Here is a 20,908-nt window from a genome sequence, read left to right on the forward strand (position 1 = left end):
TAGATCTTGATCAGTTTTACTATTTCATGAAGTTGTCCTTGACATTTAATCACACAGAATGAATAAAAGGAATGCTGGTATAATATCAATGAGACAGCAACACAATTACAAAAAAAAAGATATTTAGAGTGTTCATTGAATCATTGAAGTATGTGTTCCCTCTAGATGATGTGCCTGTATCATTCAAAACTTTGAGGTGTAGCGGTATATATCGGAGTTAGAATGTCTGGAAATTGTCAAAACTTTTCATCTTAAGTTAAATCTATGTGAAAACTGACTCCAAAACTGTTCTAATAACAAAACTATTACAAGTTTAGAGTAAAGTACTTCAAAGGTATACAAGTACAGCTGAACTCACTTTTTCTTTAGGGAAGTCCTGCTTTCATCAAGAAATATAAAAATAAATGGAAAATGTGTCCATGGGACAGATGATGACCCCGCTTGCATATAACGTTACAAAGGGACATAACTGAAGAACGGTAAAAATGACGCTACCCAAATTCGTACTTGATCTGAGTTTTGTGGTAATAAGCATTCTATTAAGTTTCATCACATTTGGTTGAGGTAAACTTGAGTTAGAGAGAATGGAAACGAAAAATTCAGCAACTTTTCCATTTGTAAAGGAGCATAACTCTAGAATGGTAATAGTGAAGCCACCAAAATTCAAACTTGATCTGTTTTTTTGGTGGTAATAAGCATTGTGTATCAGTTACATAACATTTGGTTGAGGCAAACTAAACTTAGAGAAAGGAAACCAATTTCGGGACGTACGGATGTACATTGTTATACAGATGGACAAGGGAAAAACTTAATGACCCTCCTCTACATCGGTGGCATCAAAATATGTTGGGTTATACATTGATGAGACAGCAAACGTTACAATATTAATAACCAAAAGACCTCCAAAGGTCAACAAACTTTGAATTGATTGCTGTCTAAAAAAATTGTGAATAAATTTAACACAAACTAAAATCTATGGAAGAGTTGGGTACACTTATTGCTTTTCTTTAAAGGGACACTAGCTACGAGATATATAAAAAATCTAATATATGATTTTTTTTTGTTCAATTATTAATGAAAGTGAAATAGTGAAATAATTATTCGCTTTTAGCCGCCAGTATGGTTCAATTTTGTCAAAATAAGCTAAGAAACATTGATGATGAATTATTCACTTATAAGTGAATAATTCGACCTCATTGAATCCGTATTCATGTGAACTTCAATTTAACCCCTAACCCCCTAGAGATGGATAACACATGAATTGTATGTGTAAAGTTATTTAAAGGAAAAGAATGTCAACATTGAAAGTGAAACAAAGGTAAATCATTTGTTTGACTGATCCGATCCACAAAAAATCATTCTTATACAGGTAAAAACGATGATAAACATATATTTTTAATCTATAATATGAAATTAAACAGACCTAGAAAAGTCCAATAGCACGAGTTCGCTTAATCTATTTATATCTTTATTTATATTTACATCGCTTATATGGCCATCGGATGACTTTGGAGGTCAACTCGATAGTTAATTAGATGGCGTCTAGACTAAAATACACACGAAACGAAGCTACGTGTTATCATGCCCATGTCCTGTTAACTGTTTATTTTAGACTTTTAATAGTTTGGATAAATGTTTTACATTGTTATAAATCAAACATGAGAATTTGAGTCAATTCGGTGAACATGAATTTGACAGCTAGTGCCCCTTTAACATCAAATTACTGACAACCCCAAGGGTTAAAAAGAAAAAGACAAACAGACAAACAATAGCACACAAAAGTTCTAGAATCAACAATCACAAAAGTTCAATAAATCATATAAATAACTGATAAGGCTTTACTACAAATACTGTCATTCATTGTATAAAGACATAGTAATAATACTGTTACTGAGGCTGAACTGTCTAATTATGAAAAAAACTCATCATATCTACATCTTTTTACATTATTCACCATATGCCCACACCAGATATGCTACCAGATGAATTTTATCATGTATTTTGTCATTTGTAAATTGTTAGTGTTAACTCTTCACTGTAGGAGGGACATATGGTATAGTGCAAAGCCAATAGAAATGTGTGTTACAGAACTTAATAATTAGACAGATACAAAAATGTCATCTTCATAAGAATATATAGTCCTTACCATCATCTGTCAAATGTAAACATCTGGTTATTGACCAATAAATAAAACTTGGCATGGAGTCATTTAGTATGAGGCAAATAAATGCAAGTATCTGTTTCTAACGGAATCAAGGACATAGAATATTTATTCCAACAGGAACAGATATTTGATATTGTTTATTTATAACATAGTTCGGTATTGTTAGGAGGTACAAATATACATGGACACATGGACATAAGTATATATACACAACTTACAATTTTCACAACATAATTCATGAAAGCCGGCTCATTTTTTCCAAAAATAATCATGGGGTCATTTTAGGTTTTTTAATCTTCTTTAAGTACCATATATAGGAAGCAGAAATTGTCACAGGTTTATCTGTTAATTTGATTATAACTTTGTTGTGAAGCTTTCTGTGTTTTTCTGAAGATGGAAATCCCTTTTTCATTTTTTGTCTGGAAATTTGCAATATATTTCAACTAAATATAATCTTTACCTAGAGGTACTGCATGCAAAGCTCACAAAACGATTCGATGGCCACTTGCAAAGTTCATGATTTGCTTAAGGGAATTAAATGCCCCTAACAAATATTTTGACCAAAAAATAAAATGGGTTAAGTTTGATAAGTCATGGTTACGGAGTAGCAAATACAAATGTGTACTTTAATGTGCAGATATGACAAAGTCCATGTTATCACAAAGGAAACCCCCAAAATCATTAAGATCATAAAACAAAATAGGAGCTGCAAAAGTACATCATGTGAATAAAAATTCTGTGAAACGATTCAGAACCATTTGTGGATATCAAAGTGGGACAGAAGGACAAACAAACAACTGGACAGGTATATGGAAGGACTAACCTATAACTATATACCACTCAATAAGAAAGAGGGGAATGTAAATATTGAGGAGCTATTATGCACTTATATGAGAAGATCTTAATCCAACCATGTCATGTTTATGTCCTATTAGCAGACACTCAAACTGCATTAGAATGCAGAACTTTTATAGGTTATTAGTCACATCTTTAGCAGATCAAACACCAGAAATCCCTAAGGTTTTATCCTTCACCAAGATCTAAATGTTATTCATCTCCAGAGGATACTGCTCACAAAAATACATCAGCTTCCCATTAAAATTATCAGATCAATAGTAGAATGAATTAGGATTATTTATATGATCAAAGGGAAGTAATTCAATTTCAAATTTCTGAAAATAATCCCATATGGGAGATAACTCTGTTTCTATTTAAAAATACACATCTGCTGAATCAGATTATAAAGGGAGGTTATTCTATCATACTTGTTCCAGATATTGATTCAGTCTGTAGCCCAGACAGTATTGACACTTGAACAATTAATTAACAATGAAGTCCATGTTATATTATGACCACATCCTGATAAAACAATCCACACTTAATAATGGAAAAACCATGTTTACATGCATGTTGGATGTTTTATAATTAAATATAAACTGATCAGGAGGCTGAAACATGAGTTATATGGTCATATGATAAATTGTAAATTATTTTGTGACACTGAAAATATCTATAGAGTAAATTCATACTTTAATTTCTGATCGACAATTTTGTTTCCTGTTAATGGAAAAAACTTTTCTCCCGTTTTTTTCTTCATCATTCATTGTCATTCAAATTCTTAAAATTTCCATCTTATCAGAGAAAGGTAGGGTGCAAATATTACACTGGAGACGAGTTGAGGGAATAGGGAGTTGGGATGCATGGGGCAAACTTCTACACCCTGGGCTTTCCTCATGGTTTATCGCATGATAAGCCCATAGCTTTAACAAGAATAAAGTTCCATAACTCCTCAATGTCATATCAGAAATTTATAAAAAAAACTAAAGGGAGGTTATTCTAATAGATATAAACCAGTCACCAAGTTTCATGAAAACTGCTCAAAGAACTTTTGAGTTATTGTCTGAAAACTGGAAAGTCACCCTTTTTTAAAGAATTAAAAACCCCATAACTTAGAAAAGTAAATCTAAAATTATAAAAATCAAAAGGGAGCTCACGTCAATAGATATAAACAATTCACCAAAGTTTCATGAAAACTGCTCAAAGCATTTTTGAGTTATTGTCCGAAAACTGGAAAATTCCCCTTTTTTAATGATTAAAACCCTACAACTCGGAAAAATAAAATCAATAATTTATTAAAATCGAAAGGGAGCTCACATTAATAGACATAAACAATTCACCAAAGTTTCATGAAAACTGCTCAAAGCATTTTTGAGTTATTGTCAGAAAACTGGAAAATCCCCCTTATTTAATGAATAAAACCTAATAACTCGGAGACGTAAAACCCAAAATTTATAAAAATCAAAGGAAGCGCAATTCAATAGATATAAACAATTCACCAAAGTTTCATGCAAACTGGTTGAAGCGTTTTTGAGTTATTGTCCGACATGTTGACGACGGACAGATGGACGGACAACGGTATACTATATATAACGGGGGTATAAAAATAATTTCAATCTAAGCATCCTCAAAAATTTCACTTTGACCAATTAGAACCAGTCAAAACTATGAAGTTCCAAGTATTAAAAAAAATCTATTCTATTTATAGAAAAATAATTATCAGGTGTTAAACAATGGGTGGTTAAAGTGGAGTAGGATCTGCATATCCTTCAGATATTCACCTGAGTTCACTCCCCTGGATTTTGATGGGGTTCGTTTCCTTCAGTCTCAAGTTATCTGTGTAGTGTGATTGTAAATTTTCTTTATGGTGTTCTCTTACTATTAGACTTATGGTTTTTGATTTCCCCCTTGGTGTCTCCTCCTTCTTTAAGACAAAATGATTATTACAATCAATAGAGTAACCTGTAATAAAATGTTCACTTTTATGTCCTTTTGCAACTTGTTGGATTACACCTTATTGTCACCTTTTTCTTTTAAATTTGGAATTTAAACTTTATACACATATATATCCTGTACAGTTTTATTCAATGTCCTTAAAACAACCAAGATCCTTTCAATCATATTTTTTGTTTCTGTTTTATTCTTTTCTGTATTTGGCACAGGTGGTCATTCTAATACATTTTGTTTGTACTTATATATATAAGAATTAAAGGTAAAATGAATATTTATTGTTCCAATCATAGAAGTCAATATAATAATTCAATGTTTCGATTTAAGGGCCCTTGATTGGCAGCATGATTGACATTTATACACACAAATACATTTTTTTTCTTCATATGTCTGGATTCTACCATTTTAGCTTTTTTCTTCACTGATTTTTTTTTAAAAAAATTTCAAAAATAAATAGAATTCAATTAAGTTATAGGGTGCATCTGGAGTTATAAAGAGGATTTCAAAAACATATAAATGTCCATATCTATCATATTGTCGTTTAGGTGTCATACCACCAATTACTCCCTCCAATTTAGAACCTATGTAAAAGTAGTCCTCCTCTGACAAAAAATGGTGCTTTTGATGTCATTGTTTACTTAAACTATAACCAACAAATTTGAAGAAATGAAACTTTTGGTGAAAGAGAAATATATGTAGACCATTTTGAGCCAAAATATACTTGTCTATGAGTTTGCATTAAAAATTGAGGATTAATGTGTTCCATAGTATACTTATTTAAGATTGCCAGAAAACCATATGTTATTTGTAGTAGAACTCGGCCTCCAAAGGCAGTTCTTTGTTGGCATGTAGAAAGGTGATACATGTACAATTCAGGATATACCTTGTTTCTATGAAGTTAAACTTAAGGTAAAATATTAAGAAAGCTGTGAAAATTGTAAAATTTGTTTGAATATAGAGATTTTGAATTGGTGGTCAGACACTTATATAATCTAGGGTCTCGCTGTCTCTGAATTTTAATTTCAATAACTGTGAACTTGTCTTGTCTCGAATGGATATAAAATTTTATTTAAATGGTGAAGGTTTTGTCTGCATGACATCTATAAGATAAACTTCCGGAGTCCATTTTTGATAAATTTAAGTGTATATATATATCCCTTTAATATTTACCCCACATTTTTTACTATATTTATACTGTAACAAATATCTAAATCATATTTATTTACAAGGCAATTACAACAATGTCAAACACGGTCTCTGAACAAGTATCAAAAGAATCTAACTTCCCTCACATGAACTTAAACTTTTCTAACTCACAAAATATCCACTTCATATATTTTGGCCTTATCACTACTGTCTATAGGTGTGACACATCCTACATAAGTATGTCCGGCTTCTGTACTACAGAAAGGGCGTGGATATAGTATTCCCGGTTTTCTTGTGTCACAATATCTGATATAATTCCCAGAATTATTTAGGAAATATAAAATGTTATGGTTTCGGTTAGAAACTATAATATTGTCAAATGGAGTAGTTAATACATATATTGGTTCGAAAGGTATTTTGTCTGTGTTAACTTCTGGATTGCCATTGAAGGTATTCAGAACATCACCATCTTCACTCAGTATTACCACTCTACCTCTCCAATCTTCAGATAACTGGTCCACTACACAGATATTACCATTATTTGTTCTGGTTATATTCATCACATATGTAAATATAGACTTTCCTTGAGTGTCATATTCAATAGTAGTATCATGTTTCCCACTTTTATCCATCACAACCACAACCCTTCTTCCTACAGCTGGGTAAACTATTTCCCCACTATAAGCACCAGTAGTGACTTTTCCATCTGAGTTAACATGAACAGTTGATAGCACAAAACCTTTTACCTTATACTTAGAATCAGTCATTTCACCTGTCTGACCACTGATCTGCTTCAGTACAGATCCTCCTGCAGTAACCAAAAGAAGATCTTCAGATGGAGTACATGCCATACCATAGATTTTAATGTTTTTTTGATCAATTATCTTCAAACTCCTCCCTTCTATTTTCACTTTCTGTAATACTTCCTGGTTAGTAATCCACAATGTATCTTCAGAACAAGCTGCCATAAACATAACATTAGAGATTTCAGTATCAAATTGTTTTATAATTTTAATTTCACCCTTAGTAGAAACATTTTCTAGTGAACCAATGTTATAAGCAGTTATCTCTCCAGGAAGAAATGTTGGAATAGAATCAAACTTTGAACAAGGTGATGTGACTGTTTCCTCCATTGATTGAACTAACTCCAAACCATCAACAAAAATTCTTTTACCATCATTGGATTGGATGATATCATCAACTACTGACTTTTTGGATGCCAGACTTTCAATGAGCAGGGACACCTCTTTTTCTTCTGTTTCAGTACATCGATGTAAATCTTCCCACTTTTTAATTAGCTCAGTCTCCAATTTTTTAGTATGTTGATCGACTTCCTTCTTAAGCTGGACATTCTGATCTTTGATTTTCTTCAGAGTGTTTTCAAATTGGGAAAGTTCAGCTCTATCGACATCCTTCACTTCTTCTTTTCTTTTTTCCAATTCATGAATATTAGTTCCGATATTCTTTCCTCTTGTCTTTAATTTGCTTATCAGGATTTCATATCCCTCTTTTATGGTTACCAAACCATGTCCATTATGGGTTTCAGAGATACATAGTGGACATACTAAGTAGACACAAGACTGACAAAACAAAACACAAGTTTGGCCTGCATGGGTTTTACAATTTATATTAGACAAATCTATTTCATCCTCATGGAGCCCCAACTCCTCAATTGAAACAACTTTGTGATCCTTTGCAAATTTGAATTTCACATGAATTTTTTCTTTACACTTGTCACACATGAGCATGTCACAGTTCAAGCACTTCCATGTTATTCTAGTATCCTCCTCACAAAGGCTACAGAAAACTGGAACCTGTCCACCTCCATGGGCCATAACTAATTAGTGTAAAAATCTAATATGTCTGCTGGATTTTACTTCCTTGTTTTAGTTTATATATAGATTAAGTGTACCTTGATTTATTTATTATCTTTACCTGTCTTAGTATAGCCTTGACACTTGGCACTCATACCACATCTTCTTATTTATATTGACAGTCAATAATCTATATTGATGTCCAACATAGTAAAAAAAAAATAAGTTGAAACAAATCTGATATGACATGTTAACTTAAATGTGTTTTCTATCATTCAATGTTTCTATTATTTACAGGTAAATATTATTTCGTAAGTTTTGATAATAGTAGGTTAGTAAAGACATTAGATTAGACATTAGACTCTATATTTTTGCCACAAGTAGTCAATTAAAATGCCATTAAAGGTTAATATCATTCTAGTGAGCAAGATTTTTATGCAGTAGTTTCTTATTAACATATAAAATTAGTGTTTTCAATATACAGTACTCTCTGTTATCAAACCTACCAAAATGACTTATTTAGACTGCACTTAAATATTTTCACCAAGTGGACCTACATGTGTGAACATATATTTGTTCCGCATAATACTTGTTCCCCCTGGAACAAAACTATGGATAATAAAAGTTCTTGGGAACAAACATTACGTATAGATTATAACATGCCCTTTTCCATATTGGCCCTGGTATCATCCCGAGACTCCCATATCGGCCTCGAGGCTTTAGCCGAGGGCCAATATGGGTCGAGGGATGATACCAGGGCCAATATGGAAAAGATATGTTATAATCTATTTATCACATATTTAAGTTCTGCAGAAAAGAGAAAAAAGTTCAATTATAACAATTTAATGAAATATAACAGGTAACATCTTAAAAATTTTATCACAAAAGTTTTATCACATTTTCAAATTTAGTTTTTATCATTTACTTCATAGAAATTTATTGTCACATTTCGACTTATTTTGGAATATGACAATACACAAACGCGAGAATTTGGCATAATTGGGGCTAAATCTATAACTGTTGGTTGTGCATCGTCATTAAGGACACAATGACGTCACGTCATTTGGAATCAGGGCACAATAACCAATAACCTCTTTTTTGCCCCGGGCAATTTTGAGGTTATTACATATGCAAAACCCAACGTATTCGTAACAAATATGTGATAAATAATATTATTTCCACCTTCATAAGATATTTTCCTGGAACTAAAACGTCATATGGTTTCATAATATTTGTTCCTTTAAAGAAAGTGTCATTTGATTTTTTACACCTGATTACATCTTAATTAGTGTTCCCCACCTCCTCCATACCCCACCTCCTCCGCACCCCACCTTCTCCATATCACACCTCCTCCATACCCCACCTTCTCCATACCCTGCCTGAGGCCTCCATATCCCACCTCCTCCATACCCCACCTCCTCCGCACCCCACCTTCTACACACCCCACCTTCTCCATACCCCACCTTCTCCATATCCCACTCCACTTCTACAAGTAATTTTGCAATTGGTTTTTTACAACTATTTTACACCACCTGGCCAAACTGCATCATAGAAAATAAAAGTTGACCAGTACCATCTGTTTACAGGAAGATTGAATGTTGCTACTCTAATGAGGTGATTAACTCAGCAGATTTATAGGTCTCACATTGTTGTAGATCAGTTAAATATGTTATAAAGGTCAATTAAATACATATAAAAAAGATGAAAATCTAACAGAAAGAGGATTTCCTGAAGGTAGCTCTGAGAGATGTTACAAAAATGAGTATTAAAGGGGTTTCCTCATGGTAGTTCTACTATAAGATAGATGTTACACAAATCAATAATAATCATATAGGTCAAATAAATGCTAAATTATCTAACAAAGGGATTCACAGGTATATCATGTTCCCTCTGTAGAAAGGGGATTGAAGATGAACTTCATTTTGCTTGATAAGGTCAAATTTTAGAAAAGCATAGGCAACATTTAGTTTTTTAGGAAGTAGAAAGTATTGTTCAATCTTTCAACAAAATGTCTGATAATGAAAAATTTACATTTATGTTTACATTTAAAGAGTAAGATGTAACTAAATTAAGCTATTGGTAAGGGGGTTAGTGATTTATATATACTTAGAAATAACCCTGCTGACAAGAAAAACTAGAATTATGTTATACAAATTTGTGATTATTAGTTTTTTATTACATATATATTTGTTGTGTCATATTTCATAACAATCTTTTCAAAAAAATAATAAGAATATTGAACTTTTATTTTTAATTTGCAAAAGTATCACCAGTCCTCCAAAATATGATATATATATGATATACTTATTATTACTATAAATGTTTGTTATCTTTGTATTTTTTATGTTTGTAAATATTGTCATTTGTATGTAATGTATGTCTTTGTAAGATTTCATAATTTGGATTTTACATCAATAAATAATTTGATTTGATCATGTTGATTAGATTAAATTTGATTTATAGTTTTTACATAAATCAACTAGATATAAAAAAGAAGATGTGGTATGATTGCCAATGAGACAACTCTTCACAGGAGACCACTTTATGACGCAGAAATTAACAAATATAGGTCACTGTACGGCCTTCAACAATGAGCAAAGCCCATACCGCATAGTCAGCTATAAAAGGCCCCGAAATGACAAATGTAAAACAATTCAAACGAGAAAACGTAAACGGCCTAATTCAAAGAGCCAGGGTGTGTCGCTCACCTAGTTCTATGTACATCTTCAACAATGGACACTCTCCATCTTTGTGGACTAGAATAGAATTTATGACAGATATAGTCTTGCTGATCATTTTTGTTTATTTAAGTTTCTATCTATTTTATATAGTTTTTCAGATAGTAGGCAAAAACACCAAAAAATGGTAAAAATCATCATCAAAAAGAACAACTCCAATAAGTGGTCATCATGAGGGAGTCAAAAATGATCTCAGACTAAGGTATTACTGCTTCCAACGGCGGCAGTTTAATTTGTAACAAACCCTCCTAAAATTGTCCGTTTATAAATTTATTTAGTTTGCAACACCATCAGGCAAAGTTGACCTTAGATGGAGTTGGCTATTATTTTCAAATTCTTTTTTGTCATATCAGCAAGACTTCAACTGTTTCAGTTCTTATAAATCCTTGGCTTTCAAATATTCAGCTTTGAGCATTCCGGATAAAGGTAAATCCAGAAAAGTGTTTCAGAAGCATGAAATTTATTAAGTGCTGGTTTTTTTTTTTTTCCACAGTTGAAAAATCATGACTAAGGGGACAAGTATATAATAATACCCATAGAAAGAGATGTGCTTATGCTAATGCAACTGCATACCAAACATCAATGACTTAATTACCATTAGTGGTTCATCTTAAACTGATCTAATCACAAAGTTTAACATGAAAACTTTGCTAATTCAAGTTTCAATGTCAGTGAACCTGATGCCTGAGATCGTAAGGTCAAAAAATCTCCATATAGGAAGTTGGAACCCTAATTCATCAACAGGGAATCTTAAAAAATATGGCTTTAAATCATGTCACTACAGAGCTGAAGATACGATTAGGGACTAAACATTCCACCAGAATTAGCATCCACCCAGTGCAGAGTAAATGAAAATAGCACTTTATAAATTGTGTTTGCAATACTTTTCTGGATATACCTTTATCAAGAACACTGTAAAAACCTAAAATTTACAACAAATTTCTGTTATCTAAATCAGTGGAAATGTACTTTTACCTAAGATTCAGATAATAAGTGCATATTTGGGACAGAAAACAAAACTATATCTTACACAAATAAGTATTTATATAAACAATGCAGTGTATTATCTTTTAAATCAATATTGTTTTCAAGATCCTGGCCACTAATGACATCATGGTTGAGACGTCCATTAATCGTGAATTAAACTGACCTAAATAGGAAGTACGCCATTGATTTAAAGGATACAGAACGTGACACGACACTTAAAAAACTGTTTCCAAGTAAATAAGGAAGTTACAGCTAATAACAAAAGTTTTAAATTATCATTCTGAAATCAGTCAAGATTTATCTTATATTGGAAATCAATTTACATCAAAGATTTAATATACAGAAAATTATGGTGCCAGGCTCAAGTTTCATTTGTTTAATTTTTATCTTATGGAGATTATAAAGGTAGTCTAACTAGTTGAGTTAGGGAAGATCTTCTTTGGCTCAATTGGTTAGAGCGCTGCCTTTAGATCCCGAGATTGAGGGTTCGAATCCCGCTGGTACCAACCATGGATTTTCACATCAGATGCATAACAAAGCAATACTTTCGCAAATTATTTGTTGTTTTAGTTGAAATTATTTGTCGTTTTAGTTGAAATTATTTGTTGTTTTAGTTGAATAGTACAAAAAACTCTACAACAAAAACACTAGACACTCCAAGGATTATCTCAATCTGTAATAAATGATAATCATTGATTATCATGACTATCTGATTCATTAATTATATACGATTAACTGATTCAATGATTATCATAGATTATCTTGATTCAATGATTATTATCTATTATCATAACTATCAGATTCATTGGTTACCATCGATCATCTGATTCAATGATTATCATTGATTGCCTGATTCAATGATAACCATCTACTTTAATGACTATCTGATAAATTGATTGTCATTGATTGTCTGATTAAATGATTATCATCAATTGGCTGATTCAATGATTATCATCGATCGTCTAATTCAATGATTATCATCGATCGTCTAATTCAATGATTATCATCAATCATCTAATTCAATGATTATTAATGATCATCTAATTCAATGATTATTATCAATTGTCTGATTCAATGATTATCATCGATCGTCTAATTCAATGATTATCATCGATCATCTAATTCAATGATTATTATCGATCATCTAATTCAATGATTATTATCAATTGTCTGATTCAATGATTATCATCGATCGTCTAATTCAATGATTATCATCGATCGTCTAATTCAATGATTATCATCGATCGTCTAATTCAATGATTATCATCGATCGTCTAATTCAATGATTATCATCGATCATCTAATTCAATGATTATTATCAATTGTCTGATTCAATGATTATCATCAATTGTCTGATTCAATGATTATCATCGATCATCTAATTCAATGATATCATCATCGTCTGATTCAATGATAATTATCAATTGTCTGATTCAATGATTATCATTGTTCATCATGACTTTCTCCTGATACAACACTATAATCACACCCTGGAATTATGAGGCAGATTATCCATTTTTGTCTTATTTAAGTGTGTGGGGGAAAGCAATTTTTTGGGACAATTTTTTTTCCCAATCTAATTAATTAACAAAAGATTTTTTTTTCTGGGCAAGAAATTTTTTCTTCAAATAAATCATTTTTCTTGTTTATTAATTTTCAATAATTACAAACTGATTTTTTTCACATTCCTTCTATTCAATTCTCCACCCCCAGATGTGACCTATCGAATTAGACTTATCACCATTTTTGTACTTACATAAACACAATGGGTGCCACATGTGGAGCAGGATCTGCTTACCCTTCCAGAGCACCTGAGATCACCAATTGTTTTATAAGTGGCTTGTGTTGCTCAGTCTTTTTTTTATGCTATGTTGTGTTTTGTATACTGTTATTTGTTTTCTGGTCTTTTTCTTTTTTGCCATAGCGTTGTCAGTTTATTTTCAACTTATGAGTTTGAATGTCTAGTTGGTATCTTTCGCCTGTCTTTTCTAAAACAAATATTTTTTACTGAAAATTAAATAAAATGCTCCACTGGGCGCAGCTTGATACGACCGCAGAGGTCGAACCCTGAACAGTTGGGGCAAGTATGGACACAACATTCAAGCTTGATACAGCACTGAATTTGGATTGTGATTAAATATTTGACACAGCATAGGTTTCTGACACAAAATGAATATGGTCTAAGAACTTAAAAATTTTTAATTTACCTATTCAAACCATATCATTATTATTTGCTTTTATATATAAATCAGAAATAACCAATTTAAAATGGAAAATTTTAAAGAAAAAAAAAGGAAAAAAAAGGAAAAAAAAATCCCTCCCCCAAATTTTTTGAACCCCCTTATGATTCATTCTCCCAAACTCAATCCCAGCCTTTCCTTTGTGGTATGGTACCTTGCTGTACAATTTCAGAGAGATCAATACACTTGAACACAAGTTATTGCCTGGAAACTAGATAAATGCTCGTTTTTAGGCCCCTTTTTGGCCCCAAATTCCTAAACGATTAGGGCAATTACCCCCAAACTCTAACCCAGCTTTCCCTTTGTGATATGGAACCTTGTAGTACAATTTCATAAAGATCCATACACTTACACACAAGTTATTGTATCACCTTGCAGTACAATTTCAGAGAGATCCATACACTTGAACACAAGTTATTGTCTGGAAACTAGAAAAATGCTTATTTTTGGCCCCTTTTTGGACCCTTATTCCTAAACGTTTTGGGCAATTACCCCCAAACTCAATTCCAGCTTTCCCTTTGTGATATGGAACCTTGTAGTACAATTTCAGAAAGATCCATACACTTACGCACAAGTTATTGTCATGAAACTAGAAAAATGCTTGTTTTTTGCCCCTTTTAGGCCCCTAATTCCTAAAATTTTGAGGCAATTACCCCCAAAATCAATCCCAACATTCCCTTTGTGATATGGAACCTTGTGGTACAATGTCAGAGAGATCCATACACTAACACACAAGTTATGTCTGGAAGTTACAAAAATGCTTTTTTTTGGCCCCTAATTCCTTAACTGTTGGTACCATAACCCCAAAAATCAATCCCAACCTTTCTTTTGTGGTATTAAACCTTATGGTAAAAATTTCATAGAGATCCATTCGCTTAAACTAAAGTTAGAGTGCGAAAACCAATGTGTCTTCGGACGACCACGAAGACGAAGATGACGCCAACGTCATACCAATATAAGACCTCAAAATTTTTTTGCAGTCGTATAAAAAATGAAAAAAATTATTCAAAAATATCCCCCGACAATTATCTGCGAGTCTTATACCATGTGACCCCTGACCCCATGACAACTGATAATCTCATTTAGCCATATTGGTATTGCATCATTCAAGTATGATAAACTTTTAGTCATTCTTATGGGACCTTTTATAATGACCATGAATTAATTGTTTTACCATTTTAACTGCCAGGACAGTAACAATTCCAACTCTGGCCTTAACCATACTGTCACCCTTTAACAGCTTTTTACATATTACAACATCCTACAACCCTGAAAATATTTGACCTATAACATTCCCCTTCTGTAACCATGACAATTTCTGTAAATATTACGGATATGAATGACAGTGTAAAGAGGGTTAATAAAAAAATATTTGTCTTCCCCTACAGGCCTAGAGAAATATCATTGTTCAAACCCCAAAATAAAAATACCACCATATCATTGGTTCAATTTTCATTGTTTAGGACCTAATTAACAAATCGCAATGTTATATCATTCTTTTGAAAATATATTTCCCAGAATGTTTAAGATTCTAAAAAGACAAATTGCAGAGGAATTTACCTCATCAACCAGGTAAAAGAGGAACTCTGACATTAGCTTCTAATAAAATCATATCACCCTGACATCATATTATCTACATATCTATTAGTCTTGTCATGCCAGCTTCAATGACATATACAATATGTAAAACTAGCATCAACACTATGCACATCAAAGGGATTTACCTCCAATCTTGTTACCAGGTATGAGGCCATTTATGGGTTTTTGATTTTTTTTATTACCAAAGGGAAAGGAGGAATGTTGTGTATTAATTCATGACACTGTAAATCCCTACACATTTATGACATGAGTACTTTTATTGCTGTTCTTCCACTAATAACTACGGTGAGACCTTCAACATTGAATAAAAGCTCAAACATTACTACAAGTTTGAACAGAATTGTCTTCTAGATGTTTCAACACTTCATCTGTGCAAAGAAGAACCAAGTCTTATCAATATATAATTTTCAAAGAATATTTGATAAAGGGATTTATATATAAGGCATTGTCAATGACAAATTAAGATTCATCCATTTTTGTTCTGTTAATATAATTTGACATGAGAGTTATTTCCCTTTGATGTCTGAATGTTGAATGACAACATGCACAATTTTTTTCATAAAATCAACAAATTTAGTACTTGTTAAACTGATTGCTAGAACTTAGAAAAAGTTATTTTTAACAATTTTCATTTGTTTAAAAATAATAAATAGAAGATACGTAATCGAGAATCAAAAACTTTAAATTGAAGAAAGACACCATGGTGAAAAAACAGACAAAAAACATAATCCACAAAACAATCAGAGAAAACCAAAAACTGAGCAGAACAAAAAAACTCCCCCAAAACAGGTCAGACTCAGGTGTTTATAATGGTCAGCAGTTACTTCTCCAAAAGTGGAATATTCTGAGATCAAAAGATGTCTAAAAACATTGAGAAACTAGAGGCTCTAAAGAGCCTGTGTCGCTCACCTTGGTCTATGTGCATATTAAACAATGGACACAGATGGATTCATGACAAAATTGTGTTTTGGTGATGGTGATGTGTTTGTAGATCTTACTTTACTGAACATTCTTGCTACTTACTATTATCTCTATCTATAATGAACTTGGCCCAGTAGTTACAGTGGAAAATATTTTGTAAAAATTTACAAAAATTTACAAAATTTATGAAAATTGTAAAAAATTGACTATAAAGGGCAATAACTCCTTAAGGGGTCAATTGACAATTTTGGTCATGTTGACTTATTTGTAGATCTAACTTTGCTGTACATTATTGCTGTTTACAGTTTATCTCTATCTATAATAATATTCAAGATAATAACCAAAAGCTGCAAAATTTTCTTAAAATTACCAATTCAGGGGCAGCAACCCAACAACATGTTGCCTGATTGGTCTGAAAATTTCAGGGCAGATAGATCTTGACCTAATGAACAATTTTATACCATCAGATTTGCTCTAAATGCTTTGGTTTCAGAGATATAAGCCATAATCTACATTTTACCCCTATGTTCTATTTTTAGCCATGGCGGCCATCTTGGTTGGTTGGCGGGGTCATCGGACACATTTTTTAAACTAGATACCCAAATGATGATTGTGGCCAAGTTTGGTTAAATTTGGCCCAGTAGTTTCAGAGGAGAAGATTTTTGTAAAAGTTTACGGACGACGGACGACGGACGACGGACGCAAAGTGATGAGAAAAGCTCACTTGACCTTTCAGGTCAGGTGAGCTAAAAAGGGGAGTTAAAGACAACAGGGGAAATCATAAATCATAAGTCGAAGGAAAACAGACAATACCATGACCTTAATGATCATCTCCCCCTATTGAAGAATGTAAATCTAAAATCTAATAAACTGCTTTGCCGAGCGCAGCTGGATACGACCGCAGAGGTCCAACCCTGAACAGTTGGGGCAAAAATGGACACAATATTCAAGCTTGATACAGGTCTGAATTTGGATTGTAATTAAATATTTGACACATTATAGGTTTCTGACACAGAATAAATGTAGTCAAAGAACTTGAAATTGGTTATATGATTTGAATTTATATTCAATTGAAGATTTCTTGCTGTTGTGCAATACACAAGTGACTGTGCTGTTGCGCAATACTTAGTAAATCTGTTTTCAGACGATATACAAAGAATTAGCAAAATAAATTGTGACCTCCAATTTTTCTTTGGAAAATTGACAATTTCTTAAATCTTGAGGGAAAAAAAATTGACACCCCCCGGCTCCCCCAAAAAAAATTTTGGTTTGGGCAATTACCCCCAAAATGAATCCCAACCTTCTACTTGTGGTATTGAACCTTGTGGTACAATTGTAAGACATAATAGTGTCCTGTGAAAAAGTGTCCACCTGGAGTTTTTCATAGAATTTTGGTATTAAACAATGTCCATTGCCATGAAATATTGTCCCTCAAGTGGACAGATTTTTACTGCAAAAGTTATGAAATAGTGTCCACCCAGAACAGGTTTTCATAGCAGTTGCTATTAAATTGTGTCCTCCAAGGGAAGTAATACAAAGGTCTTTAAAAAGTTTTATTATTCTTGAATTTTAATAAAATCTGAACGATTGATTGGAAATTGATTAATATACAAATGTAAACAAACAAATAATGGATGGAAGTGAATATAGAGACATTTAAGTTCTAAGAAATACCCAGCTAATGCTATAAATGACAATGAAAGAAGAACAACAAGAAGGAAGTGTGTAAAGTATAAAATCAAATGTGAAGAACTTTACTATATTTATTATGAGAAGAAGGCAAAAGAAAAAAAGAATTTTGATATTTAATTTTGTCCATTGCCATGAAATATTGTCCCCTAAGTGGACAGCATTTTACAGCAACAGTTATGAAATATGGTCCACCTACAGGACAATTTTTCGTAGTAATTGTTATTGAATTGTGTCCTCCAAGGAAAATATTACTGAACAATTAACATCTGTTACTTGTTTGAATTTAAATCATCATACATGTATATTTATTAAAAAATATAAATAAGAAGATAAGGATGGTATGAATTCCAATGAGACAATTAACTCTCTGTCAAAGTAACAATGTATTAAAAGTTAGCAATTATAGGTTAAAATACGTCCAGTAATAACATGGCAATGGATATCATTTAATACTTTAATCATATAATAAAATGTTCTGGTGGAAATAATGTCCTGTGAAAAAATGTCCATCTGGACAGAATTATAGTATTAAATAATGTCCATGTTCATGGACACTTTTTCATACCTGAGGACATATTTTCATAGGAAATTGTGTCCGGACACATTTAAATAAGTAAATATTGTCCCGTGGACATTATTTCATGGGGTACATTATTAAATCCTACACAATTTCAGAGCAATCAAAATACTTATACACAAGTTATTGTCCTGAAACTAGAAAAATGCTTGTTTTGGGCCCCTTTTTGGCCCCTAATTCCTAAACGGTTGGGACCATCACCCCCAAAAACAATCCCAACCTTCCTTTTGTGGTATTGAACCTTCCCTTTGATTAAATTTCATAGAGATCCATACACTTAAACTAAAGTAACTGTCCGGAAACCAAGTGTCTTTAAAATCAAACTGCTCAGTTACAATAAGAAAAAGAAAATAAAAAACGTCATACTGTATAAGTATTTAATTGTTTTATAGAAAAACAAATGGTTGAAAAGTCAACTACAACTGGATGGAAAATCCTGTAGAAGATCATCAGCATGTAACCCAAACTAGTTGGATAAATTTATTTCGTAGAATTATAATCCTTTTTATTACAGAGGATGACCTTGAGGTCATTCCGATGTATTGCTATCGCCTAAATTTCCATTATGCAAATTAGTTTTGGGATTTCAACCGATCTATAAAAATTATAGATCCGCGGTCATTACAAGGGAAAAAAGTGCATTTTTATACCTGCGATTCCGTTCTCCGTTCGTACGATGTTTCATCAAAAAATGGAATCATTTCAGTTGTTGATTTAGTACTGAAAATTTGACTGAATTATCTCCTTATTAAATACGGTTTTATATGTTTAATAGGTGTTTAAGAAAGAGGTCAGGTGCTCATGTTCATTCATAAAATTATCGTTCATTCATGAATTTATCGTAAAATCAAAATCACTACACCGGTCACACAGGTTGTATACGCAGATTACCTGTATAGTATCTAAAAATAGACAAACTTAACTGACTCCCCTTACTGTAGTGTGTGATAACATTTTGTGAGGGAATTCGATGTTTGCTATACCACTGTTCATTTCAACGCACTTTATGACGATACCATTTTATCAATATGAATGAAATTTTTTGCAGTGTTTTAAGAAATAATTTTACTTTAAAATCGAGTATCATTTGTGAACTATTAAATGTTTTACAAGGACGAATTTTCTGTATAAAGTCAATAATTGTGTGAACTTTTGAAGCCCAAACTTTTTATAGCCTTAAATACGCTAATGAAAGATCCGAAAACTATACCCATACAGAACGACATGTTTTTGAAATTGTAGCAAAACTTTTGGTTGACAAATTTTAATTCGTTATTGCATAAATATTAACTTGAAATATCTGTCATTTTCTCCCTACCCAGTTTACCTCTATAATTCATTATGATGTGGACTTGACATTGTTATTGAATCTTATGCAATTTGATTGGATTAAGTTATAATTATTAGATTACCTTCAAACTGTTCATGCTTTTTCGTACGAGTATATTGATTAAATCAGAGCGTGCATGAATGTGTACAGAAAATTAAATGACCTGCAAACTGGACACTGGACCAGTCCATATTACGTTTTATCAATGAATAGATTTTTTTTTATTTCCCAAATTACAGGGCCCATAAAGGGCATAAAATCAGATACAATTGATTTACATAATTGGTAACAACAACAATAATAGCGGCATATAAATAGATATTTAGTATATAAGCATTGGTCAGAATCAGATGAACGAAACTTAAGGTATGAAAGGTAACAATTGCCACTTTTTATCTTTTCACATAATTTTCCACATACACATTAGATAAATTATTTTTGATAGCCTATTGCGGAGAAAAAAGAGAAAGTTTACTGTATTAACGTTCTATTCCATTAAATACGCCATTTTTCGAAGATAAATGCAGAAAAACATTTATGAACGGCTACGCCAGGTAAAATTGTTGTTTATCCTAAAAAAAAAATATAATTTTCAGTTTCATTAGAATATTATAATAATAATAATTCCCAAATTTATGTAGTCATTAGATAAAGTCCTTATATGTCCGATCTGCCTATTTTTGGACATCAAAAGACAATACGATCGTTTTAAGGTCAATTTCGTCTACCTCACACAATCTTGTTAGGCACTATAATGAAATGGACCTGAAATTTATTTCACATGTTTCCTGAAAATTGATAAATATCAAAGCAACATAGAGCTGTTTGTTCTAGTTCGTATAATGACAATTTAATGTCATGTTTGTTTGTGATGACCCCCCTTTTCGGGATTGCATCAGAATTATAGTTATCT

General features: G+C 32.2%; 1 protein-coding gene across 1 annotated transcript; it reads right to left on the reverse strand.

Moving 5' to 3' along the window:
- Positions 1-6,157: 6,157 nt before the first annotated feature.
- LOC127724561 (uncharacterized) lies at positions 6,158-7,966 on the reverse strand. Its single transcript, XM_052231544.1, has one exon. It carries the CDS (start codon positions 7,930-7,932, stop codon positions 6,265-6,267), a length of 1,668 nt encoding a protein of 555 aa, XP_052087504.1. The 5' UTR covers positions 7,933-7,966; the 3' UTR covers positions 6,158-6,264.
- Between the last annotated feature and the right edge of the window lie 12,942 nt (positions 7,967-20,908).

This window comes from Mytilus californianus, unplaced genomic scaffold (assembly GCF_021869535.1).
Source record: "Mytilus californianus isolate M0D057914Y unplaced genomic scaffold, xbMytCali1.0.p SCAF_14, whole genome shotgun sequence".
In the NCBI taxonomy this organism is placed as follows: domain Eukaryota; kingdom Metazoa; phylum Mollusca; class Bivalvia; order Mytilida; family Mytilidae; genus Mytilus; species Mytilus californianus.

Excerpts from the sequence above, each read along its gene's own strand:
- LOC127724561 (XM_052231544.1), bottom strand. The coding sequence starts at position 7,932 with ATGGCCCATGGAGGTGGACAGGTTCCAGTTTTCTGTAGCCTTTGTGAG.